The sequence below is a fragment of the Lycorma delicatula genome, chromosome 1 (genome assembly GCF_047948215.1).
Source record: "Lycorma delicatula isolate Av1 chromosome 1, ASM4794821v1, whole genome shotgun sequence".
Classification (NCBI taxonomy): Eukaryota; Metazoa; Arthropoda; class Insecta; order Hemiptera; family Fulgoridae; genus Lycorma; species Lycorma delicatula.
Window position 1 is genome coordinate 151,832,576 of NC_134455.1, and position 22,909 is coordinate 151,855,484.

The 22,909-nt window shown below is 31.1% G+C and overlaps 2 protein-coding genes across 3 annotated transcripts in view; one reads left to right on the plus strand and one right to left on the minus strand.

Annotated features, from left to right (window-relative positions):
• The window catches only part of LOC142324252 (solute carrier family 35 member F3), a 101,125-nt gene extending 88,026 nt beyond the window's left edge, over positions 1-13,099 (minus strand). The window contains exons 1-2 of the mRNA XM_075365116.1: positions 12,853-13,099; positions 4,746-5,051 (exon numbers count right to left, since the gene is read on the minus strand). Coding sequence (XP_075221231.1) covers positions 4,746-4,965 — 220 coding nt within the window. The 5' untranslated portion in view covers positions 4,966-5,051; positions 12,853-13,099. The remainder of the gene's footprint in view (positions 1-4,745; positions 5,052-12,852) is intronic.
• Positions 13,100-17,045: 3,946 nt separating this feature from the next.
• The window catches only part of Prp5 (pre-mRNA processing factor 5), a 122,305-nt gene continuing 116,441 nt past the window's right edge, over positions 17,046-22,909 (plus strand). Inside the window, exons 1-2 of one of the 2 annotated variants that reach the window (XM_075365141.1) lie at positions 17,046-17,171; positions 18,571-18,687. In XM_075365141.1, coding sequence (XP_075221256.1) covers positions 18,680-18,687 — 8 coding nt within the window. In that variant the 5' untranslated portion in view covers positions 17,046-17,171; positions 18,571-18,679. The remainder of the gene's footprint in view (positions 17,172-18,570; positions 18,688-22,909) is intronic. The other variant, XM_075365132.1, reaches the window with a different exon arrangement.

A 22,909-nucleotide genomic window follows, 5' to 3' on the forward strand; every position in this document is an offset into this window, starting at 1 on the left:
AATAATAAAATTCTTCTATCTCCAAAAAATATTTTCTCTTCCTATTTTTATATTCAGTAGTCCATGTGCATTATTTCTACTACATTTCAGTACTTTCATTTTGTTCTTGTTTATTTTCATGCAGTAGCACTTGCGTAGGACTTCATCCATGCCATTCATTGTTTCTTCTATATCTTTTTCACTCTCAGCTAGAATTACTACATCATTAAAACATCGTAGTATCTTTATCTTTTCACCTTGCACTGTTACTCCGGATATAAATTGTTCTTTAACATCATTAACTGCTAGTTCTATGTAAAAATGAAAAAAATAACGGGGATAGGGAACATCCTTGTCAGACTCCCTTGTTTTATTACGGCTTCTTTCTTATGTTCTTCGATTATTACTGTTGCAGTTTGGTTTCTGTAAATGTTAGCAATTCTTCTTCTATCTCTATACTTGAACCCTACATTTTTTAAAATGCTAAACATTTTATTCCAGTCTACATTATCAAATACCTTTTCTAAGTTTATAAATGCTGTGTATGTTGGTTTGCCTTTCTTTAATCTTCCTTCTACTATTAATCTGAATGCTAGAATTGCTTCCCTTGTCCCTATACTTATCCTGAAACCAAATTGGTCTTCTCATAACACTTCCTCCACTTTCCTCTCAATTCTTATGTACAGAATTCTAGCTAAGATTTTATGACTAGTTAGGCTAATTGTTCTGTATTCTTCACATTTATCTGCTCCTGCTTTCTTTGGTATGATAACAGTAACACTATTTGAAGTCTGATGGAACTTCCCCTTTTTCGTAAATATTACACATCAGTTTGTATAATCTATCTATCGCTTCCTCACCTGCACTGCACAGTAATTCTGCAGGTATCCTGTCTGTCCCAGGAGCCTTTCTGCCATTCAAATCTTTTAATGCTTTATTAAATTCAGATCTCAGTATTGTATTGATCTACCTTTTCATCCTCTTCGACTTCCTCTTCTTCCTCTATAACACCAGTTTCTAAATCATTTTTTTCGTATAACTCAATATATTCCACTCACCTATCAAACTTTTCTTTAGTATTGCAAATCAGTGTACCATCTTTATTTAACACATTATTAGATTTTAATTTATGTACCACAAACTTTCCTGTATGCACCGTCTATTTTATCAATGATCAGTTCTCTTTCCACTTCCGAACATTTTTCTTTAATCCACTCTTCTTTCACTAATTTGCACTCCCCGTTTATAGTATTTGTTAATTGTCAATAGTTCTTTTTACCTTCTTCACCACTAGCATTCTTAAACTTTCTATGTTCATCCATCAACTGCAATATATCCCCTGATAACCAAGGTTTTCTATCAGTTCTCTTTGTTCCGCCTAAGTTTGCTTGTTCTGAATTAAGAATTTCCTTTTTAACATTCTCCCATTCTTCTTCTATATTTTCTACGGTTATCTTCGTTTCTACTCATCGCAAGAGGCGTGAGTAAAAACGAAGGTTTCTCCTCAAAAATCTTCTATACCTCCTCTTCCTCAAGCTTCTCTAAATTCCACCAATTCAACTGATAAGGTATCAGATAAGTATCTGATAAGGGATAAGGTAAGGTATCAGTCTTCAGGTTTTTAAATCCCAATCTATATTTCATTATCACTAAATTATGGTCGCTATCAATGTCTGCTCCAGGATATGCTTTACAGTTGACGAGTTGATTTCTAATTCTTTGTTTAACCGTGATATAATCTATCTGAGTCCTATATTATATATTATATAATTATGATGTATAATGTATATTCTTCTATTATGATTTTTAAACTGTGTTGGCAATTACTAAATTATACTTTGTGCATCTTTCATTCTTTTTGCCCAGCATGTATTCACCCAAATATTTCCTTCTTTGCCTTTTCCAATGCCTACATTCCAATCTCCAACTATTATTAAATTTTCGTCCCCTTTTATGTGTTTAATTGCTTCACCCATTTCTTCATATATACGCTTTACCTCATCATAATCATTGGCACTTGTAGGCAAATAGCCATTAAAAAACCTTATTACAATGATTCGATCACTAAGCTTTTTGAAATACTCTACTCTCTTCCCTGTCTTCTTGTTCATTACGAAACCTATTCCTGCCTGCCCTTTATTTGACATTGAGTTAATTATTCTAAAATTACCTGACCAAAAGTTCCTCTTCTCACCGAACCTTACTAATTCTTACTAAATCTACGTTTAATCTTTTCATTTCCCTCTTTAAATTTTCAAACCTTTTTTAGACTTACAATATTCCATGCTCAGATTCGTAGAATGTTATTTTTTAATTTTCTGGTGACCCCTTCCTTAGTAGTCCCCACCCAGAAATCCAAATAGGGGACTAGTTTATTTGGAATATTTTACCAAGGAAGATGCCTCCATCTTTGTCGCATGAAAATGCAGAGCTACATTTTCTTAGAAAAAAAAGGCATAGTTTTCCATTGCTTTCAGCTGCACAGTACTCTGAAGATTGAGTGATGTTGGTATGGCCCTTTAAGTACTCCTGACCTACGCCCTTAACAACTACTAAAAAAGCTGCTGTCCTCTTTCAGGAATTATTCCTTAGTCCGGCTCTCAACAGATACCTCTCCAATATGGTTAGACCTTTGGTCCAGCTACTCTGTATCACTGAGCACTCAGCCCCCTCACCATTGGCAAGCTCTCATGATTCATAGAGAGAAAATAATTATTTAAAGATCTTTAAATAATTATTGCTTTAACATTATCGTGGCTATATCAAGGAAACTTGCCTTTGAGCTAGGAGAAGCTTAAGATAAAAACAAACCTACTTAAAGAGTTATCATCTATAAATAAATTTTTTGTAGGAAAATAACAGCTTCTTTAATAGAACCAAAAAAAAAAGGAATGAAACCATAAAGAGCATTTGGCTCATTTTATATGTCAGACTAGAGAGATTAGCTAGAGTTCAGCAATGCCTGGAAATGATCATAAAATAAGTTTATTTGAAAACAAAGTATTAAAAAATTATACAATAAAAAGAAATTAGGATGGATTAAAAACAACAATTCTATTAAAAATAACAATGAAAATTCAATGTTGAATAAAGGTACGGAAGGACTAACAACTAATAATTGTAGAATTTTTAAAATAAAATGTAGAATTTTTAAATTAAAATTGTTTGAATTTTTGTTATTAAACCCCTTTTTGGTAAAAGCTAATTTTGTTACTTATAATCCTTTGCTATAACAGTAACAAAGTCATCTTGCCTAAATATTTTTAACGTAGGATATAATTCGATGATTGCTTAAGAGTTCAAACTACATGTCTTTTTCTAAGACACAGATGGTGTAAAATTGTCTTATCACATAATAGCATACACAACATGCGTGTAACTTTGTTAAGCAAAGTGAAACTGTATACGTATTCATCATACAGCTTTTGTTATCAATTTCTTGAGAAAGCTCTATTGCATTCTTAGCAATGATCTCATTTTCCCCTTTCCACTAACTAGCTGCATCAAATGTGGCAACATTGACCAGTGATTGGATGGTTAGTCATGTCCAGAAATCACCTTTAGTTTATTCTCTTTATGTGTAAGTGTAGAATCACATTAATCCAATTTGGATTCTTCAAAATGCACACCCATATAAAACCAGAGATCATATTATCATTTGACAATAGAATTCAAGACAGCTTTCTATAATAATTTAAATTGTTTCACAAGAATTAACAATATAAACTAAGTTTCCTTCCCAAAATAATGATAATTACAGTCCGATCTATGATGTAGTGCTACCAATTCAAAATTTGTTAGAACAATATAAATATTGTTTATTAGAAATTTAATGTCCTTTTCAATTATAAATTTTTTGCTGTTTTAAATTGTTTATCTTTTTCATTAATAAATGCTTCTACTTTGACAAATCAGAATAATCCTATGTATTCCATATGAAATGCCTTATTTATATAGAGATAGTTACATACTTTTTGATATGGCCTGATTTATTATCAAATTTATAACCTATGCATGCCTTATCAAGTAAGCAGTTGATTTATTCGTGTAAAGAGAGGGGATGTTTTTCTAGTTCCTTTATTATTTATTATAATTTTATAAAAAGTAGTTTTTTACAATCCATAATTTTATTTATAATAAAGTCAGGGTGTGGCAGGCAGATCAAATGGGAAATAGAGATGTAAGCTGCTTTTAAGCTGACATGCTGCTTTTGTCTATGACATCCCTAGAGAATGTTTTCAATCAACCACTGGTTATATAGTGTTTGTGGGAAATGCTTATTAATTAGTTATATTTATATTACTAAAAAACTACAACTAAACAATAGAATCATTTTGTCAAATTTCTGACCATGTCATTCTTTTCCTTCCTACAATTTTTGGACCATTTAAGTTTCCTCTGAGTTACCGACAATATAACATTATGATTTTCCCTCAATAATTATTCTAAAAGAACATAAATCCTAATAAGTATCAAACACATTAGATGAATAAGATATCAACAGTAACACTCAAGATCATAAATGCTACTCAGATTACCTATGCCTGTCAATTACGATCAATTTTAAATAACTATTTTTTTCTCATTTATCATGTCACAATGAAGATGAAGGAGTCAATAGCATCTAAATATATTGACAAACTCATATTTCTGAATAATGCAGTTAAGATTAATTATAGGCATAAGTTTTTGAATAATGAAGAATGATTTATAATAAAATATATATTGTTAAACATAATGAGACAATATATTCAATTGCATCACACCAGGTTGTAACTGCTGATTTGTAGACAATTGCCTGCTGAAACGTCTATTATTGTAGTTGTTGCCAGCAGTTGGAGCTTCACCAGTCACAACTAGATTAGGTGGTGCTCGGACATGATGGGGATTAAATATTGTAGGTATATCACCACTCCCACCTCCTGCATTGCCATCGCCACCTCCACCATCTCCTCCCCCTCCACCAGTCCCTCCATCACTACGCATCACTTACTGCCACGTATGTCGGACGGTTGAACTGCTATGAAAACAGCGATGATGCAGACAATATTTTTTGCCAATCCATTGATAACCTAGTAACAAAGAAACAATGTAATTACTTTTACAAAGATAGTCAACTCCAATTATTTAAAAAACAGGCATTTAAATCAGTTGTTTCCTTGGAAGTACTGCAAACTGTATATTATGCAAATTTTCTTTAGCTTTATACAGTTTAATTTTTTTTGTTACTTCATACCACAACACTTAAATTACAAAAATAACTGCTATATTAACACAACTATAGGAGTTCTGCTGTAGCAACTTTAAAATACCAAAAATAATGCCCCATACCTTCTTCATATATTAGTCTCAGTAAGTTACACTTTGTATAAAACCATTCATTTGTCAATCCACAATAAAGAAATTATATTCATATATATACAGCTATAGTGACTGGAAACAGTGTGTTATCAAATTATGTAATGCCATTCCACAATCACTAGAAATAATTGAAGATTTTGGTTTTCTTAAATAGATTTTATGTGTTTACATTAATTAAATGATGAATTCATATTTGCATTGAAAGTATTTTATATTTAGGTGTAGGACACATGCCACATAATTATATGGAGAGAGTATTTATATTTAATTATATATGTTCCTAAAAAAGTAGTTTCCACAGTTTTTTACTATTTTATTTTATTTTGTCATTGTTATTTATCATTATGATATTAATTACTTCTTAAGTTACAATTACAACTCACTGTAAATTTAGGCTTACCATATTTTTTTGGGTCCAACCCAGGACATATTTTTGAAATTACTTAAAAGTCTTAAAAGTTTACTAAAACATTAAAATTTATTTATTCAGTTGTATTTTTCACTAGACAACTTTTTTAGAATAGTTTGTTTGTTTAATTACATCATAAAATTCACAACAAGAAAGTTCTGAATTAATTTTAACATTTAGAGCAGATGTTTAACAGTAGATACTGAATGTCTACCTGTTCCCTATAACTGAAAAAACTCTCTCAACTGGAGCAGATGTCCTAGCAAAGACATCACAAACTCAACCATTCTAAAATGGTTGCAGTATTTCTAAAAATACTGCAACATGAAATATCAGTCTTTTGAAACACCTTAAAAATTGCTTTCCACTTCTCTTCAATAGTATCTGGTACTTTTTCAGAACTTGAACCACAACCTACCCTTTGGTTTTCAATTACCTGATTCAGCAATGTACGTACATCAATATTTATGGAATCTTTTATAATTTCATTAACAACTTATGCACTCTCTTCTAAATCAGACCAGGCAATTTCGGTTCTTAAATTTATCCACTGAAACTTACTAACTTTATCAAAACTGGTTCTCCACAACTCTAAGTAGTGGATAATAGAATTATAAAAATTGTCTACGCTTAAGAAAAAGTTTTGATCCTGAACACCATTATTTTCTTTTAGAGTGCATAGCAATTCTTTGTCAGAAGATGGTATAAATTTGTCGGTTTTTCTTTCCTGAAGTTGACAAATTAATTCAGAATAAGTCTGAAATTCTTCTGTTGCTGTGATAGAATTAGCTTCCAATTTCAGAACTACATTATTAAATAACTGTAGAGTACCACATACAAATTTCAAAAACAGTTCACTTCTAGGTTTTCAAAAAAATCAAATAATAATTTTGGGCATTTGTCATAAGATAAGAAGTATGATTTTAGGCCATCAAAAATGGAAAGAATTTTTCTATTGCAGGTAACAAACTAACGAACCTTATACTGCTATGAGATAATACTTTTTGTAATCTGTTACTACTGTATTACTGTAATCTGTGATACTGTAGAAATCTTTAAGTTTTGTTTCTCTTACTGTACATTTGTGAAAATATTTGTAATTTTTTATAACAATAACTTCTATGTCCAGGGTTAGAGAATCAATGCTGTTTGTACTGAATTGTTTATAATGTGGGCTGAACAACCAATTACTAAAATAGGTCTACATAAATCACTTTGAACTTTTTTGAACACATTTTTATTTCCCTTTCTCTTCACACCACCAAAATTACTGTTAGCGTTATCAGTATAACCAACCAACTCTTCTTCAAGTTTATATTTTTCAAACACTGCAAAAGATGCCGAGTCAATATTTCAGCAGTTTCATCTGACATTTCATCAAAATTTAAAAGTTTATCTTGAATTCCCTCCTCCAGACTGAAATATCTTACAACAATCGGAACAAGTTTTACTTCACTTCTGTTTGAGCTACCCTTCGTTACTGTTACATAATTAATGTTTCCCAAAGAACACAACATATTATCAAATATAAATGGCTAAATAACATTAACAATAATTGCCTCAGTTTTGGTTCCAGCAAATGAAAATTTTGAGTCATATAACTTTTTAACCAGTTTAGATGTTGTGTAGTCTGATGTTTTGAAACTGAGTTTATGTCTAGCAGTGTGGTATGAAAATGAGCTGACTTCAAAAAAATCTCTAATGTTTGCTGAAGCAGTAGCATTAATAGCACTCCTATGTTTACATGTTTTCATGTGGTCTTCAATATCACCCTTTTCTTTATGTGGAACAGAAAATTCTCCAGTAGATAGTGTGCAATAAACATGTTCACTGTTACTGTCATTACTCAATTTAAAAAATTTGTATTCCTGTTGGAGGTTAACATTAAAGACACATTTATTTTGCCCATTGCTAAACGATGAGACAAAAAACAAATAGAGATAAAATGATCAAAAAGGTATAGACGAATCACTTCACACATGAAAACAACATAAATACATTGCCCCTGTTTTATTGCCAAATGACTAAGTATAAAGTTGTGGCAAGAGTGGTTGCCACGTCTCTGTCAAAATCGACGTCAGCACTTGCTCCAAGGTTGGCTGAGAGATGCACGGCCATAAGAGAATGTTTAAAGACACAACATTGAACATATAGGTCTAAAATTAAAAAACCCTCACCAACCATAAAATTCGCAAACCCTGAACATTTTTGCAACCTCAGAAATTACCCTGAACAATACTAAAAAACCAGGGCAGTCCGGGCTAATCCCGAACATATGGTAAGCTTATGTAAAATACAACATTGTTATTTATTTAATTTTTACCTCATATTTTTATGACATATTTTTATTATGAAAATCTTGTATGTGAGAAAAAGATATATAATAGCAAAAAAATTTGAATGAAATAAAGTTACAGAGATTCTAGTTAAGGGCTTAATAAAAAGAAGCTTAATAAAAACTAACTACTCTAATTTAAAATAGATGGTAAAATACATTTTTCATAAAATGTATACTTGTAAAAATAAAAATAAAAAAATGCAAGTCGTTTCTTACTTCATTGAAACTCCAACTGATCAGAAACAGATTTAATCATAATTTCATTAGTTTCATACTTTCATTATAAGGATATTTGGATCTGCACATTTTTTTTTAATTCCGTTTATTTTGCACTAAGAGTAGAAATTAACACATTTATTCATAGTATCTGCTCTGATAAAATAATTGTAATCAACATCCTTATCAGGACCATCAAAATAATGGATCTGCCCTTTAAAAATGTTGTCCCAATGAAGAAGTCAAATTGAATTAGATTAATTAAAAAATTCAATTATATTAATCCTCTAAGATTTTGAAATGTTAACTTATGATCTGATATGTGCTTTCAAAGATTTTTTATATGGACATGATGTAAATGAGATAATAAGTGAAAATGCACATATTTGCCAATAATAAAACCCAAGATCAAATGAACGCCCAACTTATAAAAAATATTAATCATTACTACCTGGTGACATATCTGTACAACAATTTCAGCCGCGGAGCAATTCATTGGCTGTGTAAACTGTACACATTAAGTAATGCCAGATAACCAATTGTTAATAATCACTTCCTTTATATACTTTCAAAATTTACACTTCATTAATTAAACATTGCAATGAGTTATAATAATTTATATTTTTAGTTAAGTTTACATTTATTCACATTTTAAATATACATTAAATATGTCTAGCTAGAACAGTAAAAATTTATTGATGTTGTTGCTAATACTTCTTAAACGAAAAGTAAATTCATATAATTAATTCTAACAATAATTAAGATCTGCTGATTCATTAACAAATAAGAGAAACGAAGAAGATGACAGATGTTTACATTAAGCAAGAGGACAAAGAAAGCAAATGAATCTGAACAATATCAACTGATAAATTACATTACTAACTGTTAGAATTATCTGTTAGTCTAAACTTTTGAATCAGGGAGTCTTAAAATCAAAAAAAAAGAATATCCATATGAGAACTTCCTTTGAGTTGAAATTCAAAATTGTACTAACGCTTTTTAAATTTAAAATGTATTTTTTGAAGAATTATCACAAAAATTTTGCTTCTTTGAAAAGGAAATATACAACTATTAGAGAATTGTTATTTAAATAAAAGTCCTGCAGAGAATGGCTGAGGAGATCTGATGTTACAGATGTAAAGGTATGAACCCATGATTTCCAAATTCAGCTGATTTTACAATGATGAGTTTAACTACTAGACCAATCCAGTGGGTTCAATTTTTTTAAAAATAAAAGTATTAAAAAAATATTAATATTATTTATATTTAAATATGAAAAAAGCTGACAACAGTTGTAGGACTTTCCTGTCACGTGGCCTTTTTTCTGATGCAAAATGCGTGCGCACACACACACACACACACCTTAATTAAAAATATTTATCATTTTATTTAAATATAATAGTTTTTGTTTATTTAATTTAATGATTCTACCGAAAACGCACATGGATACCATATTTCATTCACAAGGGTGTGGCTACACTAGGGACCACTTTAAATCCTTTTTTACAGTTTAAATATTATTCATTTATTTAATTCTACTGGTCACCTATGACATCACAGCATAGCAGATGACTATAGCAACTGTGCATCAGTCCTACACTAGCGCTCCTTGTGATGGGAGGGCGTACTGATGACACAGTATACCCACTTAGCCACTAGTTCATTTAGAGCATTTTTGGGGTGAGGTGCAATTTTGCAAAAGTTTTTTTGGGGAAATATTATTTTTTAATTGTTAACAAATCTACCTAATAAAAATAAGACCTAAATTAGGTGAAATTTTTAGATGTTGAGGGTGACCTTGCTCTACAGCCCTTGACCTTTAAAGTTGAAAATTTAATGACATCAATACCCCATATATAGAAGTTATCTGACCAACTCTGGTCAAAATCAGTGGAGTAGTTCTGGAGATATAAGGTGATTTAGGGTGCAACACTGAACAAACATACATACATATGAACATCTGGAAAATGGGTTTCTTAGATGTCAAAACGTAAAGATCCGGTGAAAACTGCATAAGCCCAAACTGGAGTGATTAGAATGCGTTCCCTTCTAAAGCTATAGCTCAGCTATACTGCTAGACGGGGAAGTAATATATAAACAAATTTAATTTATTTTATGTATAAATTAAAAAGCAAACATTTTTCTTTTTTTTAGTATTGTTTTTTACGTAGAAAATTACAAGACTAAAGTCATACAAAAGAAAAATTGCAAAAGTCCTTTTATCAGATAATGATTTTACTATGAAGTGTATGATATTCAGGTTAAAAGTGGTGCTTAGGTATTCCTACTTAAAAATAGCCAACAGCAACATGAGGTTAAACTATGTTATTTTTTCTGCATGGAGATAAAATCCATATTTACTTTGTATAATATTCTGTATATTTGATATCATTCTAGCTAAGTATGAAAAATTTCAGCTTTTCACATTCTATGTATGTTAATATATATATTGTTTTTTTTTTTGAGTTATAGGATGATCAAAATGAATTCATGGTAGTAGGAGGCAAAAATAAACAGTGCAAAAAATAATTTTACAGTTCAAAGGGTGAATTAAAATTCTTGTCCATTATGACCCAAAACATTTTTTCCAATCAATAACAGGAAAATTTGGCCCTCATATTATTAAACATCACACTAGATGAAGCCAACAGTACAACATAACAATACAGATGGAAATTTTTGTTTCCATCCATAAAAAATTTGTCAACTTTTTAAAATTTATTCTAATATTTACACAAAGTATATATAATCAAATTTAAATTAATATGTTAACTTTCATACTTAATTTAAATATTTTGAAGAATGAATTCATCAAGTATAAGAGAATTTCAAAACATGTAATTTTGCTAACATATACTAAATTTGCTGGCTAACTCAAAAAATTGGAATGAGTTTTCAGGATATAAAATGGTCTGTCAAATCTTTGTTTTATTTCAGTAAATATGATTCATGTAGACCAGTTTTCGGTGAATTAAAACATTTTTCCTTACCATACATTTATATTTATAAAACTTTGCAAAAAAAAAAAGAAAAGTAGTTTATTACTAAAAACTTCAAAAACTTTCGCTTTTAACACTTTGTTCCATAGCAAAACACAGAACTGTTTTCATGTTACACAGTATAATATCTTAGTGTACAAGAAAGAGATTTTTATACTTCCACTCCCATTTTTAATAAATGACCTAATGGTTCAAGATATCAACAGTTTATTTATATTAAAAGATTTCCTTTTACTACGACAATGTCTGTTGATAAATTTTCAATAACACCAGATAAAGTGAAATTTTCTAGATTATTTTAATGTGTCCAAATTAATATTAATAAAAATATTAATACAAATATTTTTCAGTTAATGCAATACTTCAAAATTTGTCTTTTTATTCTATGCCACAGTTATTTATTATCTTCTCATAACTGCATTACTGTACTTTCATTTAAGGTAGTAATTATTTTTATACATTAATAATTATTAAAACATATTTTTATACATTAATTTTGTATATGTAATGCTGCTCTGATGTAGGTTCACTTTGAATAACCTACAGTTTAATTTTTATAAATTAAAATAAAATTGAAGAAACATAAGCAAGTAAAAGCATATGAAATATGATATACCCAACAGAATTAAAAGAAAGTAAGAAAATGTGACCACATGCCCCCAGTGCCCACCCCCCAAATTCAGTTGCTAGATCCACCCTAGTATCTTGTGATGCTGCTCTGACCCCAGTTCAACTTGATCCATCAAGGCATTTCCTGGGACAGTTCCTTTTTTTTCGTGGCATAACATACTCATTCCTGATGTGATCTATATAAATATTATTATGTACCAATCTTTTAGGTAATTTTTTCAAAATTTACTATACACTAATAATTGAAAATATGAATTATTGAAACAGAATCACTAATAAAAATATAAATTACATCTATTTGCATAGAAGTATAATTAGTGTTGGTTAAACCTTTTCAATAAAGAGCCTATTTATTTAAACTTTTTAAGGAAATAAATCATTATTAATACTGATAAAACAGAAAAGATTCACACAATTTTTTAAAAATAATCTTTCCTTGAGAAATGATTTTTTCATTTCATTAAACTTAATGCATAGATAAAATTTTTTTCATTGGCCTGACAATAAGTAAAATAAGTTTTATTTTTAAACCTAAATACTTGTTGGATGAAAATTTTTATAACTTCAATAAATATTAAAACACTTCAAAATTATTAAACAAAGCAAATTTCTTTCATTTTATAGCATGAATTCTTGAGCATTATAAACCTTCAGTAACTGAAATTCACTGAAGAAAGAGTCTAATTCCATTTTTCACTTTATGTACAAATACAAATTATGAAATTGCCCGTGTAAACAAAATACATGCGACGTTTTAACTTTTTCCACAATAATTTCAAAAATGTATTTGCATTGAGTTATCAACAACAATAATTTTCTTCACATCACACACATGTACATTGTAATAAAAGTATGCTGATAATTTGTATTTTATATACCATTATTTTATTCAGTATCCCTTATCGGAATTATGTACTTACCATCGGGAATAATCATTGTAGTCAATTTTGTGTAGTTTTGTTACAATTGTACCTTATCTAATGTACTGGTCATTTAATGTTTTAAGTGAAGATAATTAGAAATAAAATTATCAGTTAAAAAATAAATAAAATAAAAACAAAAACTGGATTTTCTGATTAGGCTCCACAATAATAGAAAATTGATTTCTTATCCCTTCCTAAACGCACTATGTCAGTACGACGACTCAAATCTTCAACCTAGGTCCATCCCTGGCCGCTTACGGAACTATGAAAACGATTTGCTTTAATGCGCATGTTCGCATTCCCACTTTCCCCCCTTCATCGACACATCCTTCCGATAGTGGTGTTGTGTAGACTCCGAGAGAGGTAGGTATGTATTACGATCACGGTACTGCAAACGGATGACAGCAGAAACAGATTTATTCATAATTAATTGAAAATCGCTCAACATAATCAATTTCTGTTAAAAAATAATATCATCGACGTAATTCTCAAAAGATACGTTATACGTTTATTGCAGTAGTAATTTATTACTTTTATAACAGATAATAAATGTTTACGTAATTAATTAAACTTACTGCATTATGTAATTTAAATTTAAATTTGATATGATTTCAGTTTTGGCTTTATCCAAAAATAAGTAGAGTTGTTTTCTTTGTAATATAAAATGTACTTTATAAGTAACAGGATGTCAATCATAAAGAGATTAAATTATTTACCAGCAGTTTAAACTGGTATTCTTTCCCTGCTAAAATGTAATTTCTGAACATACACACACACACACACACACACATACACACACACACACACACACACACACACACACACCTATGAAGATTTGTAATTAGAAATAAAACAAAATGCATCCAAGTAACACAATAAAAGTAGAATTGTGAATGCTGTTTTTGGGGTATGTTTTTGCGAAAAAATAATCATTTTTAATTTGAAAACTTTAAAAGAGCGGTACAGTTTTCGTGAAACATTTACAATAATTATAATTCTTACACTAAGAAAATTCCTCTATTGCAGAGGCTTCCAAACTTTTTTTCCGTAGACGACAAGCCAATTTTTTCTCTTTTAGTACACTCCTTCCTCGAGGTCGTTCCAAAACCAGTCAGGCAGTGTAATATTTATACTAGAGCGTCCCAAAACAGAGGGAAACCGAGGGTAGTTTTACCCAAGGCGTTTCAAAACACTCAGGTAAAAGCAAAATGCCCCGACGGGGAGTCTTATTCTTTAAAACTTTGGGGGTTGGCGTCCCCACGGACCTAGCCTCTGCAGCTTTTCTTCCCACTATACAGTGAGCTGCAAAACACTTTGCATCATACACATATACTACACCAAGAACACTACATAAATTACAACATACACACTTACACAATTACACAACAACATCCTACACTGATATTTCTTACATTAACACTCGGTGGTGTTGCGACATCTTACGAAACGCAACCGTAACCCAAGGTGGGAACAAATCGTGCCGATGGGTGAATGGATCTACGTAGTGAGTCTCGAACGAAGTCCTCTGGGCACCAGAGCCAACCCAGTTGTACTTAGCTCTAGCTCCAGTACGCGTACGCTCTGCTGGAGTGGTCCATTTTTCGCCGGTACTCGTGAGACCAAAATTTCTGTTCCTATATTAAATTCCAAGATGGTTAGTGGTCCATCGGAAAAACCACCAAATTAAGTCTTGTGAAGAGACCTCGATCAGCTTTGTCTGACGAGGATAAAAGTCCTATCGAAGAGAACTGCAAATCTTTAGACTTGAACTCTAAAAATATTCGATTCGTTGTTCTCCGAAATAGTCAGGAAGGTGGCTCCCTCCAAAAGGTTTCACCTTTTCTAATAAACAAAACTGTAACAGGTGCAAGTGGCTCCCCGAAGAACATCAGGAAATTACGCGACGGATCGATTCTGATCGAAACATTCAACGACGAACAGAGTCGATCTATCTTACGTCTCCGTAATATGGGTAGTATAAATATAAGTGCAGAAAGCCACAAAACTTTAAATACGAGCCGGGGTGTAATTTTTTGTCGAGACCTTTTAGATATAGATATCACTGAAATAGTTGACGAGCTTTGCCACCAAGATGTTGTTGAAGTGAAACGTATTATGAAACGGCAGAACGGAACAGAAGAACCGACACCGTCTCTTATACTAACTTTCAATCTCCCTGTTCCACCAGAAAAGATTAAAGTGGGTTACCTCTCGGTTCGGGTACGACCATTCATACCCAACCCACGGCGATGTTTCAGATGCCAAGGTTTTGGTCACACTACAACATCTTGTACGAAAACTGAGATCTGTGCTCGATGTGCTAAAGAAGGTCACAATGACACTAACTGCGAAGAAAGTGAAAAATGCGCAAACTGCAGTGGTCCACATACAGCCCGCTCCCGAGATTACCCAATCTTTAAAGAAGAAAAGGCAATTCTCAAAATCTGTACGGAGCAAAAGCTATCTTTCCCGGCCGCACGAAGAGAATACAAAAAGTTAAATAATTCAAGGAACCTCGTTAAACCAGATGTATCTTTTGCTACCGCTACATCGAAACAAATACTTACAAACGTTAATAATCAGCAGTGCGGATCCTGCAATGAACTTAAAAAACTTGTTCAGATGCTTTCTGATCAAGTAGCTTCACTTACAGCCACTGTCTCAGAGCTGACAAAGATGAATAAAACGTCTTTCGTCGCAGTTAGTGAATCCAACAGTGTGATACACACGAAAGTTCCTGCTCCCAAAGTCGTACCGGCACGAGTAGCGACTATCACACCTGCCAATAAGCTCCCCGTAAAGGGAACCCACATAACCACCACCTCTGGGATGTTAACTGCTGCATCCCATTCAAATAAATCTCCTCCACCATCACCTCATTTACTGGAGGATATGGTTGAAGAACCACCCGACCCTAGGGCATCGGATTTCTTTAAAATAAAAAATGCAAAAAAGAAAAACCGAATCACGTACAACTAATTTTTATATAATTTCCGAAATTTAATTATTTAATTATTTTATTTATTTTTTTTACACTTATGAACATTATTCAGTGGAATGTTAGAGGTATTCGGTCCCGGATTGAAGATATTAGAGTACTAGCGCACACACATGATCCACTAATCATGTGTTTCCAAGAGACTCACCTTCTACAACATGACCCAATTACACTCAGAGGATACTTCTGTGAGAGATACGACTGCCTAGTAGACTGTAGGGAGAGTGGTGGAGTAGCGATTTTCATGAAGAATGGGGTGTCAGGTACAAGAATTCAACTAACCACTGTCATTCCTGCTATAGCAGTAAAGGTCTCTATTCCCTTCAAATTGCATATCTGCAATCTGTATCTCTCACCGAACACTGAGTTCAGTGCTTTAGATGTCTCAAATCTCCTCACGCAAATACCATCTCCATCGTTAATAGTAGGAGACTTCAATGCCCATCATATTTCCTGGGGCTCAACCTTCTGCTCCACTCGAGGAAATATGATAAACAGATTGAGACAAGACTTTGACCTTTGCCTACTGAATAATGGATCACACACATTCATGTCCTTATCAACTGGTACTGTATCTAACCTTGATCTCTCCATATGCTCACCGAATGTGCTCCCTCATTTTAATTGGTCTGTTTGTGATGACTTTCACGACAGTGATCATAGACCAATTATTATTGGTTTCAGTGTAGACTGCGAGATTAAAAGAAGGCCACGGAGATGGATTGTTGAAAAGGCAGATTGGAACGGATACCATAAAGCATTCCAATCTCAGTATGACGATGGAGCGAACATCCTCGACCAATATTCTTCTTTTACGTCCATGATACTTGAGAATGCCAACAGATATATCCCACAAACATCGGGTAATCCTAGACGTCCTTTCGTTCCATGGTGGAACGATGATTGCAAAGTGTTCGAATCACGAAAATAGATATCACAACAGTCCTAAATCCAAAATTTCAGCATCCTGCGGCTAATCGTTTTTTAGTTATGCGAACACGCCGAAACTAGTCAAAATGGGATTAGAGATGGTTAAAATGGATATTTCTGTTGAAATCTGAAAACCGAAATTGTTCACGATCACAATACATTCTTTACTTAGTATAAGAAAGTTAAAAACACGTAAGTCGATACTTACAAAGTTAGCAACAACAATCGAATCTATATAATTTTTCGATACAATAAAAGAAAGGTCGAACGGCAACATCTCTAAAGCTTGGACTTGCGTTAATTTGTTGGCGTTAGTGATATTGTGAGGTTAATTTAACTAAATAAGCGTTATCTAGTTTTTTTTCTGCAAAATGGTCGGAAGGAGTGGGTTAGTGAATTATATGTGATTTTGTGTAGAAATTATGCTAAAATTAACTATCTCTTTTCTATTTTTGTATAATTATTAATTTCCTGAACCTTCTGCATTACTCTAACCTAGTCTATTGTAATTCCATTATTTATTTTTCTTATAGATGTTTTTTCGACGTTAATTACTTTAAGTGATATTTAATTCCCTGAAATAACCTACATATTGTTTTGTCTAACGTTGACCTTTTTTTCTAATTTCAAATCGTAATTCATATGCTGACTATTAATTTGTTTACAATATCACGCATTACCATCATCTGTCAATTTGTGTTATTAAACATTTAATTTTTTTTATAAAGGCAGATGTATATGAATGAATGATATGGTCAATTCTAATCTTTAATTTTACGTATTTGCTTTTCCTGTTAATCGTCTGTATGGTAGTTTTCAGATTTGTATTAATTTAATAAATAAAGAGTCTTATTTACATTAGTAATATATTATATCAGTTGTGGTGGTATTTATAAAAAAGTCTGTTGTATTTTTTTCTTTGCAGAATGAATTATGTTAACTATTATATTGCTAATGTTGTTTGTTTTCTATGTATATGAAACATTGCAGTTAATTCCAGTTATGATTTCTAAGAATTATGTTTAAGAAGTGTTAATAACTTGTTTCTTTTTCATATATAATAAGTTATTTGTATGGTATTTATGAAATTTCACTCCTTTTAGGACTTAGGAAATTCTTCATTTATCTATAATTAGATAAATTAGATCTATCAATTTGATTGATTAGATTATGGACCATCATTTTTAAATTAGATTCCAGTAGAGTTTTTGAACCCTTTTCCATTGAACTTCCTGGTAGATAGTATAGTTTATTTACTTTTATGACAATTTTTTTTGCATTTTGAATTTGGATGCTCCACTTTGTCAATTTTAGGAATAATGTAAAACAACTTTTAATCAATTTAAAAATAAAAAATTTAATCCGTTTGGTTTTTTATTTATGTCCAAAACTTAAATCCTCCTATTTTGAAGAATTAATTTTCTTTTGTACAGTTGAGCAGTTGTTTTGATTCAATATAGGTGTTTGACTTATCTTCAAAATAATTATTAACCTTGTAAATGAAAGTTAAGAACCCATCGCATTATTTTTATTACAACTTCTGTTATTAGAAATTATAGCAGTCTTTAAATAATGGCTGATAATAATTTTTATCTTTGTTTGCATTTATGCATATGCGCTTATCTCAGACCAAAAGGTTGCATAGACTTGAAATATAGATAATTTTTGTCTGTAAATTATATCAAGGTCTTGAATTTTATTGTACCAATTCTTAATTTCATTTATTCTTTTAAATAGTAAAACATTTAGGTTACAGCTTAATAATATTTGAAAATTTATGATTTCAGGTAGTTAACTTAGAAAAAATGAAGTTTCAGTTTTTAGGTTTTTCATGTTTCAAATCATTGAGTAGAAAAAACTACTATATTGCTAAAACTCAAACTCAGTTTTAAAAAAATGAAAAGGTAAGCCTCAGTGCCATTGAAATGTAACAGTTTATATGTGCCTTTTGATACTTTTTTTTATATGTACCAGCCTCCATAGCGCGAGTGGTAGCATCTTGGCCTTTCATCCAGAAGTCCCGGTCAGGTATGGCGTTTTCACACGCTACAAAAATTGTCATTCATCTCATCCTCTGAAGTAATATGTAATGGTGGTCTTGAGGTTAAAAAAAGAAAAAAAAAGATTTTTATATGTGATTCAGGCAGATTTTTTCAGTCTTTTTGTTAAAATCATATTCCATTCAATTTTTGGATGATTTATTCACCATATAATCTCAAAGTTTGTGCATAGGAATATGAAATTGAAATTTTGTAGCGTACTAAAAATGCCATGCTTGACTAGGATTTGAACATAGGACACTTGGATGAAAGGCCTAGGTCTACTACCACCATTTATATTACCATCAAGTAGAAGGCACTACTACTATGCTACTGTGCTACTGTATGGTACTGGCTTACCAGTGCATACAGTGATCATAAATTATTCAGCACATTTTAAGTGTTAATAAAAAATAACAAAGCAATGTACTTACATGCATGTTTTGTTGTTCAACAGAGCATTTCAAACAAGTTTTGTTTACAACACTTAGTAACAATTTCCACATGAGCACCTTTTGTGGTGTGTAAAATGTTTAGACAATATTCGGTTTCACACTACATCTCAAAAAATATCTGGACATCTTGAATGCTTCTCTTTAGTTCATTGATGTTGACAACTTTCGTTGTATAGACTTTGTCCTTGACAAAACCTCAAAGAAAGAATTCGAGTGGCATATCATTAGGGAATCAAGGTGGCTAAGGAATTGCTCCATTATGGCCATTTCAATGTTGAGGAAATTGTTCATGAAGGTAGTCCATAACATGTAAACCCCAGTATGGTGTAAGTAACTTTTAGGTTGCTGATATCCAATTTGTGATACTGCATACAACTGTAATGTGTCTAGATAACTAGCGCTATTGGCACTGCAAAGAAGAATGGTCTGATCACTTCATAAGCAGTCAATTCACACCAAACATTAAGTTTCAGGTTTTCATATTGTCAAATGGCATGAGGGTTCTTGCTACTCCAAATCCAACAATTGTGATGGTTAACATGACCAGAAACATGGAAGGTAGCTTCATCAGAGAAGATTACTTTTCAAAAAATGCATTCTTTATTAAATTTATCAAGAATGAACACAGTAAAATTGCAATGGCTTGGTTTATCATCATCTTCAATTTCATTCCCCAAATGAATTTTATGTGGCGGAAGTTTAGACACTTGTGTAGAACCTTTACAAGTGTCAATTGCGGTATTCCCTGTTCTAAACTTGCATGATAAGTCAATTTACTCAGGCTTCTCTGAAAATGAAAAGTTTCTCTTACTCGATCTACAATTTCCCATAAAGTTGTTTACTACTCTTCTGTATTTAAATTTAAATTGCTGATACAGACTTTAATGTAGAGTTATTATTAGGAGGATCGCAGCTGTACTCTTTACAAAAATGTCTGTGAACAATAACAAAAGAACACTTTCATGAAACCATAAATACACACATTGCCTCCCGCACAATAGCCATTACCCAGTTGGCAATCCCCCCACCCACCTCCACCACCGTCATTACATCCTGCCAGCATGTTCATTTAAGGTCATCAGTAACTAGTATCAAAACTAATGTTTGAATAAAAGTTAACATCTACTACATTGCTTTGTTCATTTTTTATTAACCCCCAAAATGCGCTAAATAATTTGTGTCACTTGTTTAGTAAGAATGCTTGCCATACATTTATGTGTATGGGCATAAATGTGTCTGGCTGTAACTGCAAGGCAACCAAATCTAAATATTGTCAGATTTTGAAACTCAATAAGCTTTGATTTTTGCTTGGGAAACATATAACATATTACTTTTTTGTATGTTGAACTCACCTTCAGAGTAGGGCAAGTTGCTATTTTAATTCAACCCCAATAGAATATTAATATAAAGTTACCTCTATATATAATTGGAAAATGAATGAAGTCAGTATTTGAACTAAGGTGATCACATGAATTTTTCCATCCATAGAATTAGAAACCACCCTTCAAAGGTAGAATTACTCTATTCAATTCCTTCAGGAAGTATTCTACAGAGATTAAATTAAATATGAGATGGCATTGAAAACTTTTAAGCAAAATAAATTTTAAATTATTATAAAGCCCTTTTATAAAAGACAATTTTTTAACAAAAAATTGCTAAAATTGTGGGGACCTGTTAAGTAATATGGTTTATACAAATTTTAAAATGCATAACTTTTACTATCTTTTGCCTGAGTTGAAGTTTGTGTATGTGTTCTTAGGAGTTTGTTGATTTTAATGATAAAAAAGTTTTTTTGTATTTTGCCCTACAGGGTTTTTTCCACCATGTGAAAAAGCATTTAAACATATAAGAAAACACTTATTTTCTAATACACGTAACAAACTAAAAACATTCAAATCTAAGGTTTTTACTCTTAAATTTTATTTTGTAGTAAGTTGCTGGTATCAATGTACCTGCCTTAAAAAAAAAATTGTAGGCTTACTTACCTTGAAAATTTCTCAAATATTTTCATAAAGCTAAGCTTCTATTATCTCCATTTATAAGAAGATTTTAATTAGGGGTGTAATAAAAGCTTGGAACCAACAATTTTTTGCAGTTTTTACTTTTTTGATTTGTATGATATTCTAGAAGTCTCCAACTATTGTATGTAGCTTATTTGATTTAGACTATTCAAACTTAAGTAACAAGTATACCTCCTTACATGTTTATTGCCTCCTTAGATTTCCATTTAGAATTTATTATTAATTAGAACCAAACTGCAGAATAGTGGTCAGATTATGGTATTCAGAGACTGTTAGTATGAAAATATAATTAGGCTGGTGAGATGTTAAACTCAATCTTCTGTTTAGGAAGAAAACCAATCATCTATGGCTCATTCTGAGTTATTACCTACTTACTTAGAGTACTCTTAGTTATTGCTAAGCGCAGTGCAATAGATTTTATACCAAGGTTTTAACACCTTTCATTCTTACATATTATTTGCATTTGCATAAACCCTATGAAGGCAAAAATCATCATTTACCTTGATTTAAAGATGGTCATTAACTTCTAAATGAAAGTGAGTAAAAGAAAAATAAATGGTTATTGATTGTTCAGCCAGAAAATTGAAAATTAGATGACTTGATCTGGACTTACTAGTAACTCCTTTCATTTTATATGTTTTCAGTTTAAATTACTTATTCATAATTACTCTATAGTATTAGTAAAAAATTATAATAACTCATCATCTAGAATTGCCTATCAGTACAATAATCATAATAAGTGACATATGAGACAAAAATCACATATATAGAATCTTATATCTCTGTTTTTAAAGTATACAAAAAAGAAAAGAAGGGAAAAAATAAAAAAAGTTATAGTTGTTTTAAAAGGAAATGGAAGCTATCAAAAACTCAGAAGTTTAGTTGGAAGTGTTAGAGAATGTACACAAGGGATTCTTCCTCTGGGCAGATAATTTTATGATGAATATTATTATCTAAGTATAATTATAATAAGAAATTCTATGATGAACTAGTTGTATTGTGGCATACCCTTAAAACATCTGAAGATATCACTTTCCCTTTTCTTCCCTAGAAAGAATGAGAATTTATTCCAATCAGCTTCATTTAGTGCTGTTTTTATAAGTGCTTACTTTAGGAATAATAGATTTTGAACTAAATCATCTTCCCATTAATAATAAGTCACAATTTATTATTGTAGTATCTATGGTACAGCCAGTCATCTGCTTTTCAAAAGAATTTAATAGCTGTTGCACCAACTGTAAAGGCTCATGACATCAAATGGAAGGCTATAAAAGTATTTTATTCTATTAATAATAAAAATATAAATTAAAAAATTTGCATGTAGATATTTTTGTCATTTGTGTGGTATAATATATGTACATTTTTCATTGACAGATGCATAAATTAATTAGCAAAATCTATGCAGCTATTCATTTGGAAAAAAATTATGTCACTTGGTCATATTTTTGTGTATTATCCGAATGCATTTACTTAAATATTTTTTTTCAATTAGTTACCATAACTTTGTCTTAGAAAAAAAAGTTTAAAACTACAAGTACAAGCAAGTTAAGAAATTTTATCCATTATAATTACAATTTTTATTAGTAGTTTAAAATAATTAAAAAAATGTAA